Source organism: Mastigoproctus giganteus, chromosome 12 (genome assembly GCF_048544385.1).
Source record: "Mastigoproctus giganteus isolate SK-2022 chromosome 12, ASM4854438v1, whole genome shotgun sequence".
Classification (NCBI taxonomy): domain Eukaryota; kingdom Metazoa; phylum Arthropoda; class Arachnida; order Uropygi; family Thelyphonidae; genus Mastigoproctus; species Mastigoproctus giganteus.
The window spans coordinates 18,042,567-18,063,380 of NC_143586.1; the positions used below are offsets into that span (position 1 = coordinate 18,042,567).

Genomic DNA, 20,814 nt, shown 5'->3' on the forward strand with positions numbered 1-20,814 from the left:
TGAAAATATAAATTCATTTAGAAGTTTCTTTTTTATTTGGTGAATTTACAAAATGAGAGCCCTGAGTAAAGTTCCACCTTTTACGGGTTTTTATAAAAAAAAAAAAAAAAAGGATAAAATATATTTTCTTTAAAATGGATTTATTCAAAACTTTTACATTTTCAAAACACTCCAACATGTCAATGGCGTTAGTTTTAAACACTGTGGTACTTGACATAAGTATTAAATAATTCTATGAAAATACACTCAGTGATCACTGAATTATGACCACCCCCATCCGTAATGGATAGGGGTGGTCATAATTCGCAGTATAAAAAGCCGAACAACTTGTCCTCGTGGATGGCACAGTTGGTAGAATCGCCGTCCTCTCCACATCGGGTGGAAAAGACCTGAGTTCGATTCTCGTCCATGATGTGAGGAATTTTTATGGACCTTTTTCACAACGTGGCTAAGTTAACTGGTCTCAGGCAACAGTAGCATGGTTTTTCCTATCGGAAACTCATATGGCCTCAGTTGGTGTTGCTCCTACAGCAACAACCGAACAGTTTTGTACCCTAGAGCATTAATAATCTGCATGTGGTTGTGCAAGTCAAAGTGATAAAGTAGCAGTTATGGGACATAGTAAGGAGATCACAGAGTTTCAAAAAAGCCATGATTGTGGGAACCTGTGCATCAGGTGCTTCCATATCGGAAACGGTACGTCTGGCAGCATTCCCTATATTGTATTGATTCGGATCATTGCAATCTTATATACTGAACGAGGCAACACGTCCTCAGGCCACGTCACAGTTTTCTTTGCATCTATTCGAATTTCTTCTGTCACTGTCTTAATACAAAGGTTCTTATTTTTTTGGCCAGTGTGCGTACATATACTTTTTTGAATTAGCTACTTTAAAAATAAACAGTAATGAGATCAACCTATCACAATTTTTTATATAATATCAAAATTTATAATTCCAGTGATTCAAGTGGATTTTTTAATTTAATATTTATATTTAAAGTTATAATTTTAGATCTTTGGAAGTGTCTTCCATTCATTTATTGTCTTATGTTCGCTGTGTAATCTCAGCACCAGCTAAGAAATCATGCTTTCACCTAGAATAGAATCCTGTGTAAAACAAAGCATCTACTTCCTTGAATTATTTATTTCATAAGTCAAGATGATTGATAGCAATGGTTAGTTTTGTTACAAGGCACACGTGACCTTCACAACTCGATAAAATGTACAGTTAGGCTTTCCTAGAAAGATTTAAAACTAGTATTAGCTATAACACAGACCACTAATAATTACCTTGAAAATAAAAGAAATTTAAAATAATTTTCACTTTGGTTTAAATAGAAAATCTTCTAAAACATTGTACCGGAAAATCTTTAGCAGCTTTCCCATCTATGCATAATACGCCTAGTCTTCCGTCTGTCTGACCGCATGTGATAAATCGATTTCCACGGATGGATTTCCATGAAATTCGATATTTGGATCTTTTAGAAATATTTGTCGAGACATTTCAAATTTCATTAATTGTAGCTGAAGCCCTAGATTTTACGTTTGTTGCCATACGCTGGTCGAAGGAAATGTGGTAGATACGCAGAAACGAAATATTCTGGTTCAAGCATAAATTTAGCTGATTTTTATTCTTTTTTTTTTAAATATAAATCATGAATGAGTCACAATCTAATAGCTGAATCATGAATTGACAAGAACCACGAAATAAATATTTTATATCTGTTCCATGGTTCTTGTATCGCCTACCAACGAGATTATACCACCATCATTTTACTGATTGCATATCTGAATAGTTAACAGAGTGAAAAAGATTGTGGGGATCAATGACCAATGCAATTACTGTGGTATAAAGAAGTTATCATAGACTGAGCACAATGAGGTGCAGGAGGAAGCAATTGAAAAATTGCTTCTTCCAGCACCACTTATGCGACTAATCAACGGAATGAACAATATAGCATAATATAGCGTTAAAATATACTTTTGCACAAGTTTTTAATTTAATTATTTTTCCTGGTTATTATTTCTTAAATAGCATTAATTAGTAAAGTTTGTTTTTTACAGCGCCACCTTTAATATTGCGATTATTAGCGTGTACGTTTGCGTTACAAAACCATACCAAAAACGTTAAGTAACTAAGCAACTAGGTTGCCTTGACTACATAGAAACAAAAAGCAGACGATGACTTTCATTCCCCGAGCAAGGTGATATTCAGTCGATTATAGAAATGGTAATACCGTGACACATACCGGAGAACCACCCCTCCCCATTTCATGCCCTTTTAGCATCATCACTTGAAGGGGTGTTTGGAAGGAAGGCATTTATCATCAGTCAAAAAAAGAAATGGCTCTTTTACATCTACCAGATGAAAGCAGGCCGCGCCGCCATGTGCCAAGAGCTGGAAGTTTAGGCAGCAGTAAAGCTTCCAGGTAAATAAGGATTAATTTCTTTTGTGAATAATTTTTGTGATTTCAGCACTAATAGCAGGAAGTGAAAATGAAATTCGTATTTCGAAGTGAAAGGAAAATAATTATTAAAAAATTTCTTACAGCAAACATTACGTAATCTCTCTAGCTTATAGACACTTCAAACTATTCGGTTTATAAAATGGACTAAACGATTAAATATAACACGTTATATTTATTTATTATATATTTTTTATCTTTAATAATATTTAGATTTTTGGATGCATTTATTTATTTATGTAGGTGGCGCAATTGTAGAAATTAAATTTTTGTTATTTAATATTCAATTCGTTTCAGTTGCCCAGAAATTTCACAAAAGACAAGCGCGAAAATGAAATATTAACTATTCGATTTATAAAATTTTCTATTAGTTAACTTTGCTGTTTAATAATTTTATTTAGTTTATGTTTATTATATTTGGACTAAACGATTAAATATAACACGCGTTATATTTATTTATTATATATTTTTTTATCTTTAATAATATTTAGATTTTTGGATGAATTTATTTATTTATGCAGGTGGCGCAATTGTAGAAATTAAATTTTTGTTATTTAACATTCAATTCGTTTCAGTTGCCCAGAAATTTCACAAAGGACATGCGCGAAAATGTTCTTTTGGTCATTTCTCTCTCATTTATAGACACATCAAATATTAACTATTCGATTTAGAAAATTTTCTATTAGTTAACTTTGCTGTTTAATAATTTTATTTAGTTTATATTTATTATATTTGGACTAAACTATTAAATATAACGTGCATTATATTTATTTATTTATTATATATTTTATATATTTAATAATTTTTAGATTTTTGATAGCATTTATTTATTTATGCAGGTGGCGCAGTTGTGGAAATTTAATATTTTCAATTTATTTCAGTAGTCCAGTAGCAGGCTTATTTATAAGTTCTATTGGACAAGAAGATTACGTGTTCAAGAGCAGAATTATCAGCAATGCTGTTTAAAATGTAAAACAGTACGAAATACTGTTTATTTTGTCTTGTAAACTCTTCTGAATATATTCTTGTAAACTTTTTTGAAGATCGCGGAGTGTGATTAGAAAATTAATTTATTATTATTATTTAGGTATTTATTATTATATTTTCTTTATTTGTTCTTATATTTACTTATATTATTTTATTTATCATTACATTATTCTCTCAGCACTTTTAAAAATATCAGTGCTCTCTTTCTTTTTCAAAGAGAGAGAGAGAGAGAGAGAGAGAGAGAGGGAGAGAGAGAGAGAAAGAGACTAAAAGTACTGTCCCTTTTGAAAAACGCAGAGATATTCTCTTTCAAAGAATGAGAGAGAGAGAGAGAGGCCTGTGAGGGAAACAAAGAAAACTATCTTTCTCTCTCACTCTGTTTCTTCCCTCTTTCTTCCCCTATCTCTCTCCCAAATTTCTGTCTCTCTCTCTCTCTCTCTCTCTCTCTCTCTCTCTCTCTCTCTCTCTGCTGTTCTATTCTTCTTCTCCCCTTGCTACCCTATCTGTCTTTCATCCCTTTCTCTTTTTCTATTTTTATCTCTCTCTCTCTCTCTCTCTCTCTCTCTCTCTCTCTCTCTCTCTCTCTCTCTCTCTCTATTTATTTTCCCTCTGTCCTTTTCTCTCTCTCTCTCTGTCTCTGGTTTTCTATCTATCTATCTATCTATCAATCCTGATTTTTTTTCTCTCTCTCTTTTTTCTTCTTCTTCTATGTACCTATCTCTTTCCTTTTCCACTTCTGAAATTGCACCAATCCGAAGGATATCCATTGATCACAATCCTCTGCCTACTGCCCTGCAGCCATCCAGCAATGTCCATCTTAGAATCTTTCCAGTAATCCCAACGTGTTTCAGCTTCTTACTCTGTGATGATTCATAACTCTGTAGAATGGCCAGAAATGAGTGCAGTGTGCTTATATCGTTTAGTTGCGTCTGTCCACTTTGCTACCAGGAAGCAGAGATCACCAGGAAGTCTTCTTACTAGTACCCGTCCATGACACCTGGAGGCAGGCCATAACTCTACGCGTACAGAGAGACATTTGCATGTCGTGGATTATGTAGGGCAGCTCCGGAAAACAAACAAGTTCAACTCTGCCTTGGTACACTTTATTTAATTAATTAAAAACAATAATAAATAATAATCTCACATGGGGTGTATGCAGCGGAATAAACTTTTATAAAAAATAAATACATTCATTAATATTTATTGATGTATTTGCCTTGGATTTCACAGATTGATATCTGAAGAATTTGAAGATGATGTGGCTTTAGAAGATACCCTCAATGCAATTAACCTGGAAAGACTGAAGACGTATTTTTGGGAGAAGATTTCATTACAGAAACATAAAGGTAAAAAGGAAATAATTTTTTTTTTTAATTTTATTTTGGGACTTTCGGGATTTTGGGAATTTCGCAGGGGCATCGATAAAACTAATTCGAATATCATCATTTAGAATCCACCGAAAGCTGCGAAGAGGAAAACCTAAAATGTGGATTAAGACTCGAGGATTTTCAAGATGTTGTCTGCGAAAGCTTAAATTCTCAGCGCTACGAAGAATCTGCTAGGACATTTTTCTTGAAGGTAAGAAAAGAACGACAAAGATCTTTCTTCGAAGGAAATATTTCTTAACGTAGTTAGTGTCAAAAAAATTGCTGTCCAATAAAGATCTTCATGTCTCATCCTTCTCCACACGTCCCCAATGTGGGATAAATCAATAAAGCAATGTTTCCGACATTGAGTTATTTTGTTTGAGAAGTTCCAATAAATCCGAGATTGATTTTAATTTCTTCTTCTGTAAATATTTGGGATTTGAATTTTATTACGAGCTGAAATCTGTGAATTGAATACACGCAATTGGTCCAATAAATATATTTAATACAGCAGAGGAGGGCTGTCGCGAAGAGATTACCCTCAAAGTTCTTAAGCATGTTACGGCGACTTATCAAGACTCCGTGAAGGTGAAATGCCAAAGTTATCAAAGACTTAAAGGGATAGAAGTGACATTTCGTGTACTTCAGGGGCTTTGCCTTGGATTGCACCTGGCTATTCGACTCTGAATCTGGGTAAGGTTTACCTGACGTGATTTTGTTTTCTTTTTTGATGCCACTGGGATTTCTGTTCCCTTTACGAAAGTAAGACTTCATCTAAAGATTACATCGCAAATCTCTTTAGATCGAATGTTTTTCTACTAAGAACTCGTCCTTCTATATACGTTGAAAGGAAAGTATTTTAATCTTAAGTGCACATCATAAAAATTTTCTTAGCCTTGGCTTCCATCTTTCAAAGTCTTTGCGGTTATTGAGATATTTTATAAAGATAAATTGCAATTAGAGATTTATACCTTTATTCTGTTGATAGGATTTATCTAATCAGGATTGGACTGCGGACGTTGACTGGAGAAAAAAGTGTATAAGTGGAATGTTGCATTATGAAGAAATTCTCCAATGGTATTTTAAAATATTAATAATAAATAAATAGAAACTGATATCTGGTTAATGATACCCTCGTAGGTAGCGCAGTGGATAGAATCGGCGTTCTTTTCAAACCGGGTGGAAAAGACTTTAGTTTGAGTCACGTGGATGAATTTTTATGGGACTTTTTCACAACGTGGCCGAGTTAGTCGGTCTGAGGCGAGGTGAGCATGGGTTTTCATCCAGCAACACAAAATATCGACACAGAACACACCCAATTTACAGACAGTAGGCAATATGGCCTTAGTCATGGATGCTCATCTACAACAACAACAGGTTAATGACACAATTTTAGCACGATTAATGTTGTTTTGGTGTTTCACAAGAGACAAAAAATTAGATAAATTTAATGAGATTAAAAAGAAGGTCATTTTTTAGTCAATAGATAAGACAACCCTCATTAATTTATCTGGTGATAATATGTGCCGATTACTGATTGGCGAAAAAATATGGAATAACACGGTTAGAAAACACCATTAAAACTATTGATTATTGCCACGTGGATTGAGTACTGAGTCATGTCTGGGTACAATAATACCTCGATATCAAATCAAGAAGGTATTTGAAATTTAAGTAAATATTAAATTGATTAAATAAATGAATTGTTTTGTATTAATATATATTCAAAATTATTAATAGAGTTATTTGCATGTTTATTTATACGCTGTATAAAGAAATAATTTTATCATTACTATTTTTTACACTTTTATGGATTTTTCTCCTTTATGAAATTTTCACTGCCCTGTGGTTGGTTGCGTCCGATTACTATTATTAGTAGTATTAGTATTAGCAATGGCCACATGGTATAAGAAAGCCTATGGCTTATGCTGCCCCAGTCAAAATAAATAAATAAAATAATAGAAAAAATAAAATAAATAATAAATAGAAATTTTTCAAAAATAAATAATTAATAAAAGAAAAGGGAATAGACAACCTATGCGTTTCCCTCCTCCCGTAGATAACTATCCAGCTGACCTTTGAATTTCCCCAAACTGTCAGCCTCTACCACCCATGTAGGCAACTTATTCCAGTAATTTATAACTCGCTGGCTAAAATAAAACTTCCTGCAATCCAAACTAAACATCTCCCGCAGTAACTTGAAATTATGGCCCCTAGTTCTAGAATCATTTAAACCGTGAAATTTTCATCTTCATTCATTTTACTTATGACTCTTAGAGCCTTAAACACCTCAATCAAGTCTCCTCTAAGGTGCTTAGTTTCGAAGCTGAGCAACCCACATATTCGAAGCCTTTCCTCCTATGGACGCCCTTTTGTCGATTTCACCAGAAGAGCTACCCGTCTTTGGACCCTCTCAAGCAGCTTGATGTCTTTCTTTAGATAGGGTCTCCACACTTGAACACAGTGCTCCAAGTGTACTATAACAATAGCCTTATATAACGGGATTATGACATACTTATCTCTACTAGCAAATGTTCGATAAATCATCGATAGGACATCATGGGCCTTCCTTGCAACCTGTCTACAATGCTTGGAGAACTTTAGTATCGTAACACTCAAGTCCTTTTCCTTCACTATTGGCTTTAGTTCAACTCCACCAAGTGTATAAGTTATTTTGGGGTTACTGTTCCCCGGGTGTAATACCTTACACTTTATTGGATTAAAGCATAGCTGCCATTTTTCTGACCATCCCTGAAGTTTATCTAGATCGCTCTGAAGAAGCTCTGCTTGGCGGCGATCATTAACTACTCTACCAATCTTTACATCATCTGCAAATTTAGACATCACGCCCTCTATCCCTTTATCGATGTCATTTATGAAAATCAAAAACAACAGTGGTCCTAATATTGATCCTTGGGGAACCCCACTTCTTAAGTCAACCCAATTTGAGGAATAACCATTTTTCACCACCCTCTGCCTCCTGGCCTGAAGCCATCCTATCCATCTAAGGATTTTCCCTGTGATTTCAACCTATTTCAGCTTATAAAGTAACCGCTCATGTGGGATTGAGTCAAATGCTTTGCTGAAATCCAAATAAAAAATGTCGAAAGTGGAGTGGAGAGCTGGTTGGGGGATCCACCAGTACACTGTGTCCAAAACGTTGGGCGCTGAGGCTCTCCAAGGGATCATTTTATGATGAAGATGGTTTCATGCTGGTTTTCAAATCTGGTTGAATTTAGATCTTTGGCCATTGGTGTTGCGTGTTGCTGTGGTGGGAGATGACACTTCCAAGTTGCCCACTTCGGGATTCTCCAACGTTAAATGTAAATTAAGGAAATATTTATTTACAGTTCATTTAGAATATAACAACTGGTTTCAGTCATTATTGTCGTGCAGATCTCATCTGTTGGAACCTATAAAAACATTTCTTTGCTTATTTCGAAGGAAGAGTCATTTTAATGTCCTGTCCCAATTTTTACGAATATTTAGGAGTTATCACATAAAAATATTCCTTTGAGACACGTTTCTTCACTTAGCAGCTGCAAAGAAGCCTCGTTAGTTCAGTACCTTCATGTAAACCAACAGCGCGAAGCCATATCAGGTGGTACAAATTCTGAAGTTTATTAGAACATGGAACAAGCCACGCGTAAGATGACTCTTCACAGAAATAAGTATAATAACCTACAAAAAGGAGATAAGACAGCTTCTGTAGAAATCATTATCTCAAATAAATGTGGGCCTACCAAATTCCAAACGCTGATAACCTTAAAAAAACAAAAAATTAAAAAGAAAAAAAAAAAGAAGAAAACTGGAGCTCGTTACTTCTAATTGAAATTGGGAAAATCTCCCGAATCCAAAGTTTTAATTCCTTTTAAACAAGTATATAAATGAAATACTTGTTTAATTTTAATCGATAACAATTAAACAACTGTAATTATATAATTAAATCGCAAAATTGAGATTAATAATAAATGTGGATTTTAAATACTACAGGTGACAAAATGTCCAGAAGGTGAAGGAATCATTACATGGGAGGAGGTGGTGAAAAATTTGCTCGAAACTCTAAAATGCGAAGAAGAAAGCCAACAACAGAACACCTGTATTTTGCATGGAGGAACAAGGTTTGCTCGCTTACAGGAGTCTAAGGTAGGTTTTCTTTGGTTCATTATAATTGCTGTAAATATTGTAGGATGAAAAACCGGAGTTTCTTGGACTGACTAAAGCTACGTTTACACGGCGCCTGTTTTGCTGCAACGTCGCATGTATTAAGGAGCAAGAAGCACATGTTTAGGGTTGCGTGCTTCTTGCTGTTCACAGGCATGCTAATTGAAGGTCATTGAGAATGACACCGGGGTGAAAAATCCTCGTTCCTTAGCTCATCTCCCTCCAGTATAAACAGAAGCTATTTATAAGGGAACTAGCTGGATTTACATGGAGAGCGCTGTATTTAATACTGCATTGGTTTTGGAGAGATCCAAGTTTGGATCCAGTCGGATATTGGAGAAATTCTTAAAGAATTTCTCCAAAATTTATAGTGCAAAAAGCACACCAATTACTATTGTTATTCATTAATTTATTTATTTTTGTTTATTTTAGAGAGAATGCGTGGCCAAGATCATGTCCATCCCGGAACCATGTTTCGTATATGTGTTTATTGGACAGGTAAGGGTACGTTCTCTTTAATTAGATGTTTTAACCAGATAGCACCAAGCGATGGAGGATATTGCAGTCTTATATAGTATCGTGGCAGAGTGTAATTAAAGTAATATAGTATTCTTAAAGTGACCAAGAGAATTAAAGTGCATTATTGTTTTGGCAGAACAGTATGGGACTGTGAAGATTTTCGGACCAGATCTCCGCCCTCAGTTTACGTACTACATAAATATCGAGATCATAGAGGAAACGGATGCAGATCAGATGACTCAAAGGATGACCAAAGGTTACGTAACGGATGCTGCTTACATGGCAAACAATGATTTTTATGCCTTCTCTACAACTAGTAGGGTCATCCATTTCATGGATATCTCTGCCAGTACTCATTGGGAAGCATTTCGACTATATGGTGAGTGATTTACAACGTTATTTTCAAGCGTTAGTTGTATAAAACTTTAGATGTGTAAAACTTCTACAGCCAAAGATATTGTGTTTACTTGCGTATACCTACACCATTTTTAAGAAGAAACTGGGCTTCAAGACCATTATACAGTCCACCGAGAACATCAGTCCAGGAAAATACTGAGTGCTCACTGATAGAAGGCGCTTCAAAGAAGGTTAGCATTCGCATTAGCATTAGCACATTTATCATACATCTGTCTTTCCTAAATTCAAATTGAGGAAAGACAGATGTAGGATAGATGTACAGAAATTTCCCTTTAGCTAGCGGGTACCAGTCCAGCTGAGCCTTAAATTTCTTTATGCTATAAACAACCATCCACAATAAGGGATGGAAGTCTATTCCACGGACCAACTACCCGCTGGCTAAAGGCAAATTTCCGCACATCTATCCTACATCTGTCTATCCTCAATTTGAATTTATGCCCTCTCAGGTGATTATTCTGAGCTAGAGGAAGAATCCCATCAGCATTGAGCATGCTCAAACCATTCCAGGCTTTATACACCTCTATCAGATCACCTCGCCGATGCCTAGTCTGCAGACACTGTAATTTGCAAAACTTAACCTTTCTTCGTAAGAGCAACCTTTTGTTCCATTCACTAATCTTGTTGCCCTTCTCTGTACTCGTTCCAGCAGCTCTACATCCTTCTTGAAATGAGGCCTCCAGACCCTTTGTTTCTCATAAGGTAATAATCACCTCCTTATCCCTGCCAGAAAAATTCCTGTATATCATTGACAAGACACCATTAGCTACTCTTGCAGCCTGTCTGTACTGCTCAGACAACTTCGTATCTGCCTGCACAATTATCCCCAGGTCCTTTTCATTCTCTACCAATGTCAGTGTAGTACCACAGAGTTGATACGTTGCTCTGGGGTTGCTGTTTTCCATATGTAGTACTTTACATTTGTGAATGTTAAACTTCATTTGCCACCTATCAGCCCATCTGCTGAACCTTTCCAGATCCTGATGCAGCAGCATAGTATCAGTAGTGTCCTTAAGAACCCTGACAACCTTTGTATCGTCTGCAAACTTGGACATTAAGCTTGATATATCATCATCAATATTATTTATAAATACAGAAAACAATAATGGACCCAACACTGAACCCTGAGGGACTCCACTAATAACATTAGTCCACGATGAGCAGTGTCCATTGATTACCACTCTCTGTCTTCTCCCCCCTCAACCACCCCTTTATCCATAGCAGCAATTTGCCTTCAATGCCACACTGTTCCAATTTGTGCAGCAGTCTTCCATGTGCAACAGTATCAAAAGCCTTTCTAAGATCCAAGTATATAATATCAAAGTTATTCCCTGCATCTAGTTCTTTTGTGACTGCATCATAGTATCCAATCAGATTAGTCAGGCAACACTTTTCCTTAACAAAACCATGCTGTGTCCGAACTATAACTGAAGTCTTGTCTAGATGATCCTGCAGTGCTTCTTTAACCAGTGCGTCCATTAATTTTCCTGGAACAGAAGTTAAACTCACAGTTCTATAATTACTTGTGTCGCCCTTTGATCCTCCTTTGTGAATTGGGGTCACATTTGCACATCTCCAGTCCATGGGTACCTCCCCTGAGTGCAGAGAAGCTCTGATAATTATGGTTAAGGGTTTGCTTACTTCCTTTGCTGCCTCCTTTAATGTAACTGGATAGATCCCGTCCACCCCGGATGCCTTTTTTTATGTTTATCCTCAACAATTTCTCCTCCACTTTCCTCTCAGTTATTAGAAAATAATCTAGCTCACTGCCAATGTTTACTTCACCTACGATATTCCCCTCTCTGAATAACTCCTCATGTGTGAATGTACATGCAAAATACTCGTTTAGTTTGTTAGCCACCTGAGCAGGATCATCAACAGTTGAACCATCAATATCCAGTGGACCAATCTGATTCATCCCTTTCTTTATAGAGTTTACATAGGTAAGGAACTGTTTTCTTTTTTTCTTTGAATCCTTTGCCAAAGATTTCTCGTAATCTGCCTTCGCCTGCCTAACCTCCTTTGTAACTTGGTTGCATATCAACTTGTATCTATCATAAGCTTCTGTGTCACGTGTTAATTTGAAAGTATCCCATGCATTTTTCTTCTCTGCCATATGCCTCATTAGTTCATCTGACATCCATTTTGGCCTAAACCTTGAACAATATTTCTTAGTTGGTATGTAAAGCCTAGTAGCTTCCAAGATAAGTTCTTTGAATGCTTCCCATTTTGAATTTGCTGTTGGTAACATCATCAGTTGGTCCCACTGTATAGAATTTAAATACTGTCTCAGTCCATCGTAGTCGCCTTTACGGAAGCAATAACCCTTCCCTTTACCCCTAATGGTAGTTACCTCCTTGAGTAAATCCCACTTCAGCACACTGTGATCACTGCCACCTAGTGGTTCATTTATCTGCAGATTCTTAATGCATGAAGAATCACTACTGATAATGAGATCAAGAGTATTCCTCCCTCTAGTTGCCTCCCGAACATGCTGATGTAGAAAACAATCATCCAATAAATCCACAAAAGCCCTGCTAGTGTGAGAGTAACCTACCCACAAATTCCAGTCAATATCTGGGAAATTAAAATCCCCCATTATAAGACTCTCTGATTTATGTGTTTCTTAACTAATAGCATAACCCCTCCTCCCTTCCTATCCTGTCTATCCTTTCTGTAGACATTGTACTCCCCAAATTCCAGTTCTGCATTCCTTATATCTGTGTGACACCACGTCTCTGAAATCCGAACAATGGATTTCAGAGACGTGGTTTTCAGAGCCTTTGATGTTTTGAGCAATACCTCAAATTCATCAAATTTATTTACTAAACTCGTAGCATTGGTGTACACGCAAGTATATATGCACCTACTCTTCCTCTTAGCCACCCTAACACAACCCATGTGTTTACTTGTACCACAATGGCTCCCAGCAGTCTCTGAAATATCGTGCATCTCGTTTTCCAGGCTGCTGCTCATTCCAATAGAAGCAATTCAAGAATCACTTTCACCTCTGCTAGTGGCTGCTGTTAATCTATTAGTCCTTGTATCCCCCTAATCTATCAGTTTTCCGACCCACCTAACACTGCCTCGATAGCATCAGCAAATATTCTTGCACCCTTTCTATTCAAGTGCATCCCATCCCTGTAGAAGCAGTGTTTCCTGTTAACAGCCTCTCCGGTTATTGAGAATGACACCGGGATGAAAAATCTACAGAGTATATAACCTGTATTAATATCCAGATGGCGCCCTCGTGAAAAGAAAAAATATTTTTTGAAAAACTGTTAAATTGTATATTAAATATTTTATTACAAGTAAATGAAAAGTATTAACAATAATTGTCGAAAGAATTGATATTATATGGGTGAGAATATATTTCTAATCATTCATGTTTAAATTTTTTTACCTCTTTTTATTCTATAATAGACATGCCTTCAGTTCCCATGTGTTTGGATTACTGGTTCAATGAGGACGTAAGTATTTGCAAGTCTTCTTGCCTATCCAGGTTCAATGCCCTTACAATAAAAGATGGTTGTTTAGCGTTGATTATACAGTATATTGTACTCAATATTTAATCTATTGTATATTGGTCAGGATCCTGATGGAGAATCTCGATTGTTTTTTGGTGACAACTATGGGCACGTTCATATTCTTACGTTTTTCGATCCTGTGACGTCACTTTTTCATCGACAGAGCATGGAAGGTGTTCAATGCGTGATGTTTTCGGTAAGAATGATTATTATTAGCAATAATGAAATAAAAATTGGCGCTCTTGTTGTTTTGTGGTAGGGTTTTAGGAACATCAGCGACTGAGACCACCTCCATGTACACTGTGCTGCCACTTTATTAGGTACATCTACCTAGTAACGTGTTGAGCCTCCTTTAGCCTTCAAAACAGCCCGAATTTGTCTAGGCATGGATTAAACAAGTTGCTGAAAGCGTTGTGCAGGAACGGAGTTCATGCAGACATGAGTGTGTCTCGCAGCTCCTTGCGATTCGACGGAGCAGTAGCCTGCAGCAAACAGCCCTTTCCAGCTCATCCCAAAGATGTAATAGGATTGAGAATCGGGGACTGGGCGGGCCACTGCAGCAAAGAAAAGTCATTGTCATGTTCCTGGAACCATTCCCCAGTGATTCGGGCTTTGTGCACCGGCGCATTATCCTGCTAGAAGTAACCATCTGACTGAGGATAAACTGTCAATACGAACGGATGCATTTGGTCAGGAACGATGTTTAGGTACAATGTGGCATTCAGACGTGAATCTATGGGTATCAATGGACTCAATGTGTGCCAAGAAAACATTCCCCCACACCTTGCACAGTAGTCTTCAGACATGATGTGCCCATGGTGTCATGTTGTTTTCGCAAAATTCTGAGCCTTCCATCAACATGATGCACCAGGAACTTCAACTCGTCAGACCAAGCAACTGTTTTCCAATTCTCGATAGTCCAGTGCTGGTGTAGCTGTGCCCACAGGAGGCGTGCTCTCTTGTTCTTCCTTTATAACAAAGGTACGCGATGTGGCCGTCGGCTGTTGTAGCCCAATCGTGACAAAGTGCGACTAGTGGTCCATAGCGATATTTTGTTCTGCGCACCAAGATTGTATTCTGACGTGATGTGCGACATTGTGGCCCGTCTGTTTGCTTGCACAATTCTAGCCATCCTCCTCTGACCTCTCTCATCAACAAGCGATTTTCTTCCACAGGAGTGCCATTGAGAGGATGTGAGGATGTTTTCTGCTCGTTGCACCATTCTCGATACACCCTTGAAAGTGTGGTGCGTGAAAAGTCAGGAGAACTGCCGTTTCAGAAGTGCTTTGTCCAGCACATCTTGCACCTACTACCATACCACGTTCGAAGTCCGTTAGATCACTCCTTTTCCCCATTCTTGCTATGGTTTGTATGCTTAACTGATACTAGAAAGGTTTTTCTGCTGCATTTATATCCACAACTGTGTCATGTGACTTGCAACGTTGTGTGCACAGCAGGGGTGTACCTAATAAAGTGGCAGCATAGTGTATATTGTCTGCAAATTGCGCGTGTTCTGTGGTCGATTTTCGGACGAAAAACGAAAAACCGAAAAAACCTACTGGACGAAAAACCGAATTTCGGAAGAAAAAACCACGCCACCTCGTCTGAGACTGACAAACTGAGCCACGCTGTGAAAAGGCCCATAGAAATTCCTCACGTCATCGACAGGACTCGAACTCAGACCCTTTCCATCCCTGTGGGAAGGACGGCGATTCTACCAACGGTGCCACCCACGAGGGCATAAAAATTGACAATTATTTCTTATTAATGCTATCATCATCACATTTTCAAGAGAAAAGACATTCTCATCAATGTTTATTCTCTTTTTTTTAGAAGACCATCACACAAGGCCCTTAGGAGTAGCACACTGGGTGACAAAGGCCAGAGTTCGAATCCCATCAATAGTAAACATTTAAGATTTACTCGAAAGAATTTCAGTAATATTTAGGAAGAGTAAAAAGAAAAGTCTTCAGAAATCTGAAAAATACTGCATATTTCAAGGAAAAGGATAGTTGCTACCTATCTTTATTTAGCGTAGCCACCATTTTTAACTTTCAAGAAAATAGCAGGTGTTCAAGAGATGACTCAACAGGGAAACTGGTCATCTGACTGTAGAAATGTCTTGTTTAAACTTTTAGAATGGCAAAGCCAACTTACAGAGTGTACTTCGTTCTTCAAGGCTAATTTGTTTAATGTAAAGTAATCTTGAATTTAAATAATAGATAATTCAATCCGAGACATAAAAAAGGAATATTAGTACCACCTTTCATTCCTTCCGAGTTCGTTTGAAAAGAGGAAGACGCTATTGAGGTAAACTGACATTCTGAGATTTATAGCCTTGGGTAAAGTTTGTCATAAGTGGGTGTCTGTACAAATGTGTACTTAGCGTGACTTTCGTCGATTGGTATAATTTGATGGGAGATTGTGTGCAATAGAATTGTAGTGTTTCCTCAAATCGCATGACATCAAACTATGGGGAAGTTTAATGAATACTACATCTATTTACCATTACATACAACGGAACTTCCAACCTAAGTTAATTAAAACGCTGCTTGAAGTTCTGTTTTTAAATGAAACTGAAGTGGGTACTTCAGTTTCATTTCTGTCTGTGGATATACCAAAATTATTTTTTGCATCCACTTCGTTTTAGATTAATTCGTAATAGATTAATTATTTTCCCTGGAATGGAAGAGATTTGCATATCTTCGATCGGACATAAGGGATGCAAAATTTGAATATGGGGAGAAAGGGCAAGCAGGGCAGGAAGACTGGGTTATGAGAATATGCTGCTCTTATTTGAGAAGCATATTAAATCTAAGGCAGTGCATCCAGTCAACAATGGGTGGCAACTTCCACTGAATCTAAGCAATTTTCTCATAATTGAACTAGGTTGGCCAGTTTCGTTGTATGTAATGGTAAATAGATCTAGAATTTGGATAGATCCATAACATTTAGGTTCCTTGTTTACTTTTAGCTTTAATAGTTGTTCTAAAACTTTTCTCTCATTTATCAAAAAATCATGTTGGTCCCGGTTACCATTAGGTACACTCCGTTGTTCCCATCTTTTAAACTTCACGTATGAATGTAGATGCAAATATTGTTCTTGACATTTATACGCGAATATACACTCAGTGATCACTGAATTATGACAATTCCATCTGTAATGGACTATGGCACATAGCTCGCACTATAAAAGGACGAACGTCGTCATGCTGTTTGGATAAGTCCAAATATTGGACTTATCCAAACAGCATGACGACGGACGCCTTCGTGTTGATACAAGCAACACGAGTCCATGAACCCGTCATACATGATGCCCACTATTGAGGCAGATGGCAGTGGTTGCTTAATATGGGGTGTTTTCTGGCAAGAACTACGATTCCTGGTGCATTGGACCAACGTTTCACTGGTGAGGTCTACTGGCAGCGCTTAGGAGATCATGTATACAATGCCATGTTGCATTTTTTCCGGACAGAAATGGACTCTTTCAAGACGATAATGCGCTGTGTGATTGTGCCAGCACTGTCCACGACTGGATTGGCCTCCAAATTCGCCTGAACTCAATCCAATTGAACACGTGTGGGATGTTTTGGAATGGGAACTGAGGCATATGGACAATGCAACCGTCATCTATTCCGATACTGTGGAAAGCTTTGCAGAGCAGAATGGCAGCATCTCCCTATGGACGTCCTCACACATCTATTGGAGTCAATCCATAGCCGTATAGTAGCTGTTATCTATGCGAACGGTGGCCCAACACCATATTAGGTAGGTGGTCATAATTCAGTGATCACTGGGTGTATATTTTTATTATCCATATAAAAATATTAACGAATTTTTTTTTGTTTGTATTCTTAGGAACTCAATACAACCCAAAACCAAAGATGCGTACGTCATATAGTGTTGGCAGATGTCCACAATGACTCTATTCGCAAATTCATCTATGTCCCAGAAAGCGAAAGTTTCTTTTCTTGTTCATTGGATACAGAACGACCCCTGGTGTTTAGAACTATTTGCAATCGACTTTGTTACACGTACAAAACGAAAAAGGTAGGCCCAACCTACAAAACTGATTTAACAATAATTAATTTTAAACTCGTCCAAATACTCAATAAGGATTTATGCTTAATATAAATACAATCTAAGTGATTGCATTTCTTGATGTACTTGCAGGGTATCCGTTGTTTTGATTACAGCAAACGCCTTTCCTTAGTGGCCACAGGAAGTAAAGATTTTTTTGTTCGTTTGTGGAATGTGTATGTGAATACACTTCCCATTGCAGTTTTTAAAGGTCATTGTTTTATGGTGGTGGACGTTCGCTTTCATCAAGACAGGAACTGGCTTTTCTCAATCTGTAAAGAAGGAGTAAGTTTAATCTTGGCTCGAGTGAAATATTAAATTTTATTTAATACGAAAATGATTTTATAATGCAGGTAGCGCTAATGTATCAAAAGCTGGAAATTAACATATTTCTTCCACGTGACTCCTGTTTCATTTCACGCGCCAGTTGTTTGTTTCACAAGTCACGAGACCATAGTTATGACGTAAAATGACGTCATCCATTGTTAGTAATAACGCGGTTAATACTACTCAGTGAGCCAAATGCATGTTTTAAGCCATAATTAATAATTTATTTAATAATTTAACAATTTTTTTATTTAATGATTTAATAATTATAACCGAAACATTATCGGATAAAAATTACAAATTAATTTTTAAATTAAAAGAAAAAATGTTTGGAAAAAAAAAATCTTAATTAATCGAAAATTGTTATCATAAAGAAGTCACTCAATTATTTTAATTAAATATAAAGTTTATTATGTTATTATTATTAACGAGTTTCCTGAAGAAAAAACCATGCTGTTCTCTCTTGAAACTGACTAACTCAGCCACGTTGTGAAAAAGGCCCGTAAAAATTCCTCACGTCATCGATGGGACATAGTGTTTGGGGAGGGGAGGCGCCACCGGTGGTTTCCCACAACTGCACCATAAGTACTCTTGTGAAGTATGCATTACTCTGTAAAAGCGTATATGAGAAGCATTATGTTGGATTCTGTGGTTGTGGTCTGGCTTTTGGCAGCAGAACCCCTAATGGAACCCCACGTTGCAGTATGCACCGCTAGGAGGTAAGCCAGGTTGCCCATTATTTTCTGGAAGGTCCTGACACCTAATTGCCTGAGCTTTCAGTGACAGGACTTATATAAAAAAAAAAACAGATAGAGATTGGGGAATATGAAAGTCAAGTGGTGGGGAAATAGTAAGAAACATTGAGGCGCAGAGGAAGGTGTCCTCAAAATTATTAGGTGAAGTAAACTCGACTAGGTGAGTGGAGGAAAGGGAATGGGAGTCAAAAGATACCAGACAAGAGAGCCTGATATTGATCGTCACTTGGCGCACAAGTCAGTCATGTCCAAGTAATTGTTCAGTCATGTCCAAGTAATTGTCACAATTGAAGATGTCTATGGTTTAGTCATGTCCAAGTAACTGTTACAATGATGTGCAGGTCACAGTTGGGAGACCAATTGCCCTCAGTGGCTTAGTCATGTTGAGTAATTGTCTGTCATGGTCGACAGGCAAGGTCCTTTCCTGTAGTTGAACCACGTTTCCTGTAGTTGTAGAAGTAACTGTCACAATTGAAGATGTGCAGGTCACGGTTGGGAGATCAAGTTTTCTGTGGTTAATTACGTCCAGGTATTTGTCATGGTCGAGCGACAAGGTTCTTATCGGTAGTTTAGTCACGTCCAAATAATTGTCACAATTGAAGATGTGCAGGTCACGGTTGGAAGACCAAGTCCCATCAGTGGGTTAGTCATGTCCAGGTATTTTTCACAATTGGAGGTTCTCAGTCTGTGTCTTGTTTGGGGGTTTTAGTCACATTTCATCGACGGGACTCGAACTCAGGTCATTTTCACCTGGTGTGGGGAGGACGGTGATCCCACTAACTGGCCCTCGTGGGTAGCACAGTAGGTAGAATCGCATTCCTTCCCACACCAGGTGGAAAAGACGTTCGAGTCCTGTTGATGACGTGAGGAATTTTCATGGACCTTTTTCACAACATGGTTAAGTTAGTCGATCTCAGGCGGGGGTGGCGTGGTTTTTTTCCTCTGGGAAACTTGGATTTTTACAGAAAATCGACCTCAGAACACACGCAATATAAAGGCAATATATACAGCCCAATATGGCTTTAGTTGCCGGTGCTCCTAAAACCCTATTACAACAACAACAACCTACCAACTGTGCTACCCACGAGGGCTCTGATTTACTGTTCATTAAATTAAATAAATAAATTTTATATTTATACTCCGGGACGACTACACGGTTAGGGGAGTTCACAGGATAGAGAGAATACAAAAAACAACACCGTATTTAGCAAGTCACGGACTTGAACCATGGTCACTAAAAGTACGTGTACTTATGCAAATTGTAAATGTAATATTACGCCATTGTAACAATTGTGAATAGTGATCAAGAATCAAATATTGATTGATCACGTGATTATTCGCTAGCGTGCCTATCTAAGGTGGCATTATTCAGAAGTGTCCATTGGTAGTGGGAGTTTACCGCTTTATTTACATTTTTTTTTAAAAATTCGTGTTGATTTTTAATAAGTACAAATACCTGTAGCAATCGTTCATATATCATAGAATAATTGATATTTTTTTATAATTTATAATCTTGTATAGAAATAAACCGAATGTTTAATACCAATATTAATTTCAATAATTTATTGAATATTGTTATATTTATAATTTCTAAAATATTTCTGTTTTAGGAATTACGAGTTTGGGATGTGATTGAACGCTGTTGTATGCAGCGGGTGAGAATTCGATTTCCTGTTTTCGATTCGATCGGACGCCAAGTCGAATTTGGAATTTCTCCCTTTCATTCGGAGACACCAGATGGCAGCAGCTTACTAGTCACTTGTGCAGAGGCTACAACGGAGTTTAAGGTAGAAAGACCCCCAGTTGGAACGTTCCATTACTTGAAAATTTTAAGATTACATTAATGAATTAATTTATATTTATATTAATTACGTTAATATTAATTATTTTAACAATATCAGAAACCCAAGTTTCGGGGGAGGAGGAGGAGGGGGTGTGGAACTACAGTTTTTATCTAAATAAAATTAAAAATATATTAATAATAAAATAAATATAAAATAAAGAAATAATTATAAATTGTTCTCTCGCAGATTATCGAACCAAAACCTGTAGACGCTGAAGAGGATTTCTCTGATACACCTCAGGATTTTTCAAGAGAAGTGGATAAAGCCCTGACTATCGAAAATGGCGAAGGGAAGGGTCGCGAGAAAACGATAAAGGTCTTCGTAATGAAAGCAATGTGCGATTCAAAGAGGAAGATCTGGTGAC

The 20,814-nt window shown here is 37.3% G+C and overlaps 1 protein-coding gene across 1 annotated transcript; it reads left to right on the forward strand.

The window, feature by feature from the left end:
• The first annotated feature begins 2,344 nt into the window (after nucleotides 1-2,344).
• Nucleotides 2,345-20,813, forward strand: LOC150076743 (cilia- and flagella-associated protein 337-like). Its single transcript, XM_090386634.1, has 12 exons — nucleotides 2,345-2,430; nucleotides 4,684-4,799; nucleotides 4,904-5,031; nucleotides 8,814-8,966; nucleotides 9,417-9,482; nucleotides 9,645-9,882; nucleotides 13,341-13,387; nucleotides 13,509-13,640; nucleotides 17,303-17,494; nucleotides 17,618-17,809; nucleotides 20,217-20,393; nucleotides 20,637-20,813. Exons 1-12 carry the CDS (start codon nucleotides 2,345-2,347, stop codon nucleotides 20,811-20,813), a joined length of 1,704 nt encoding a protein of 567 aa, XP_090242760.1.
• The last annotated feature ends 1 nt before the right edge of the window (nucleotide 20,814 follows it).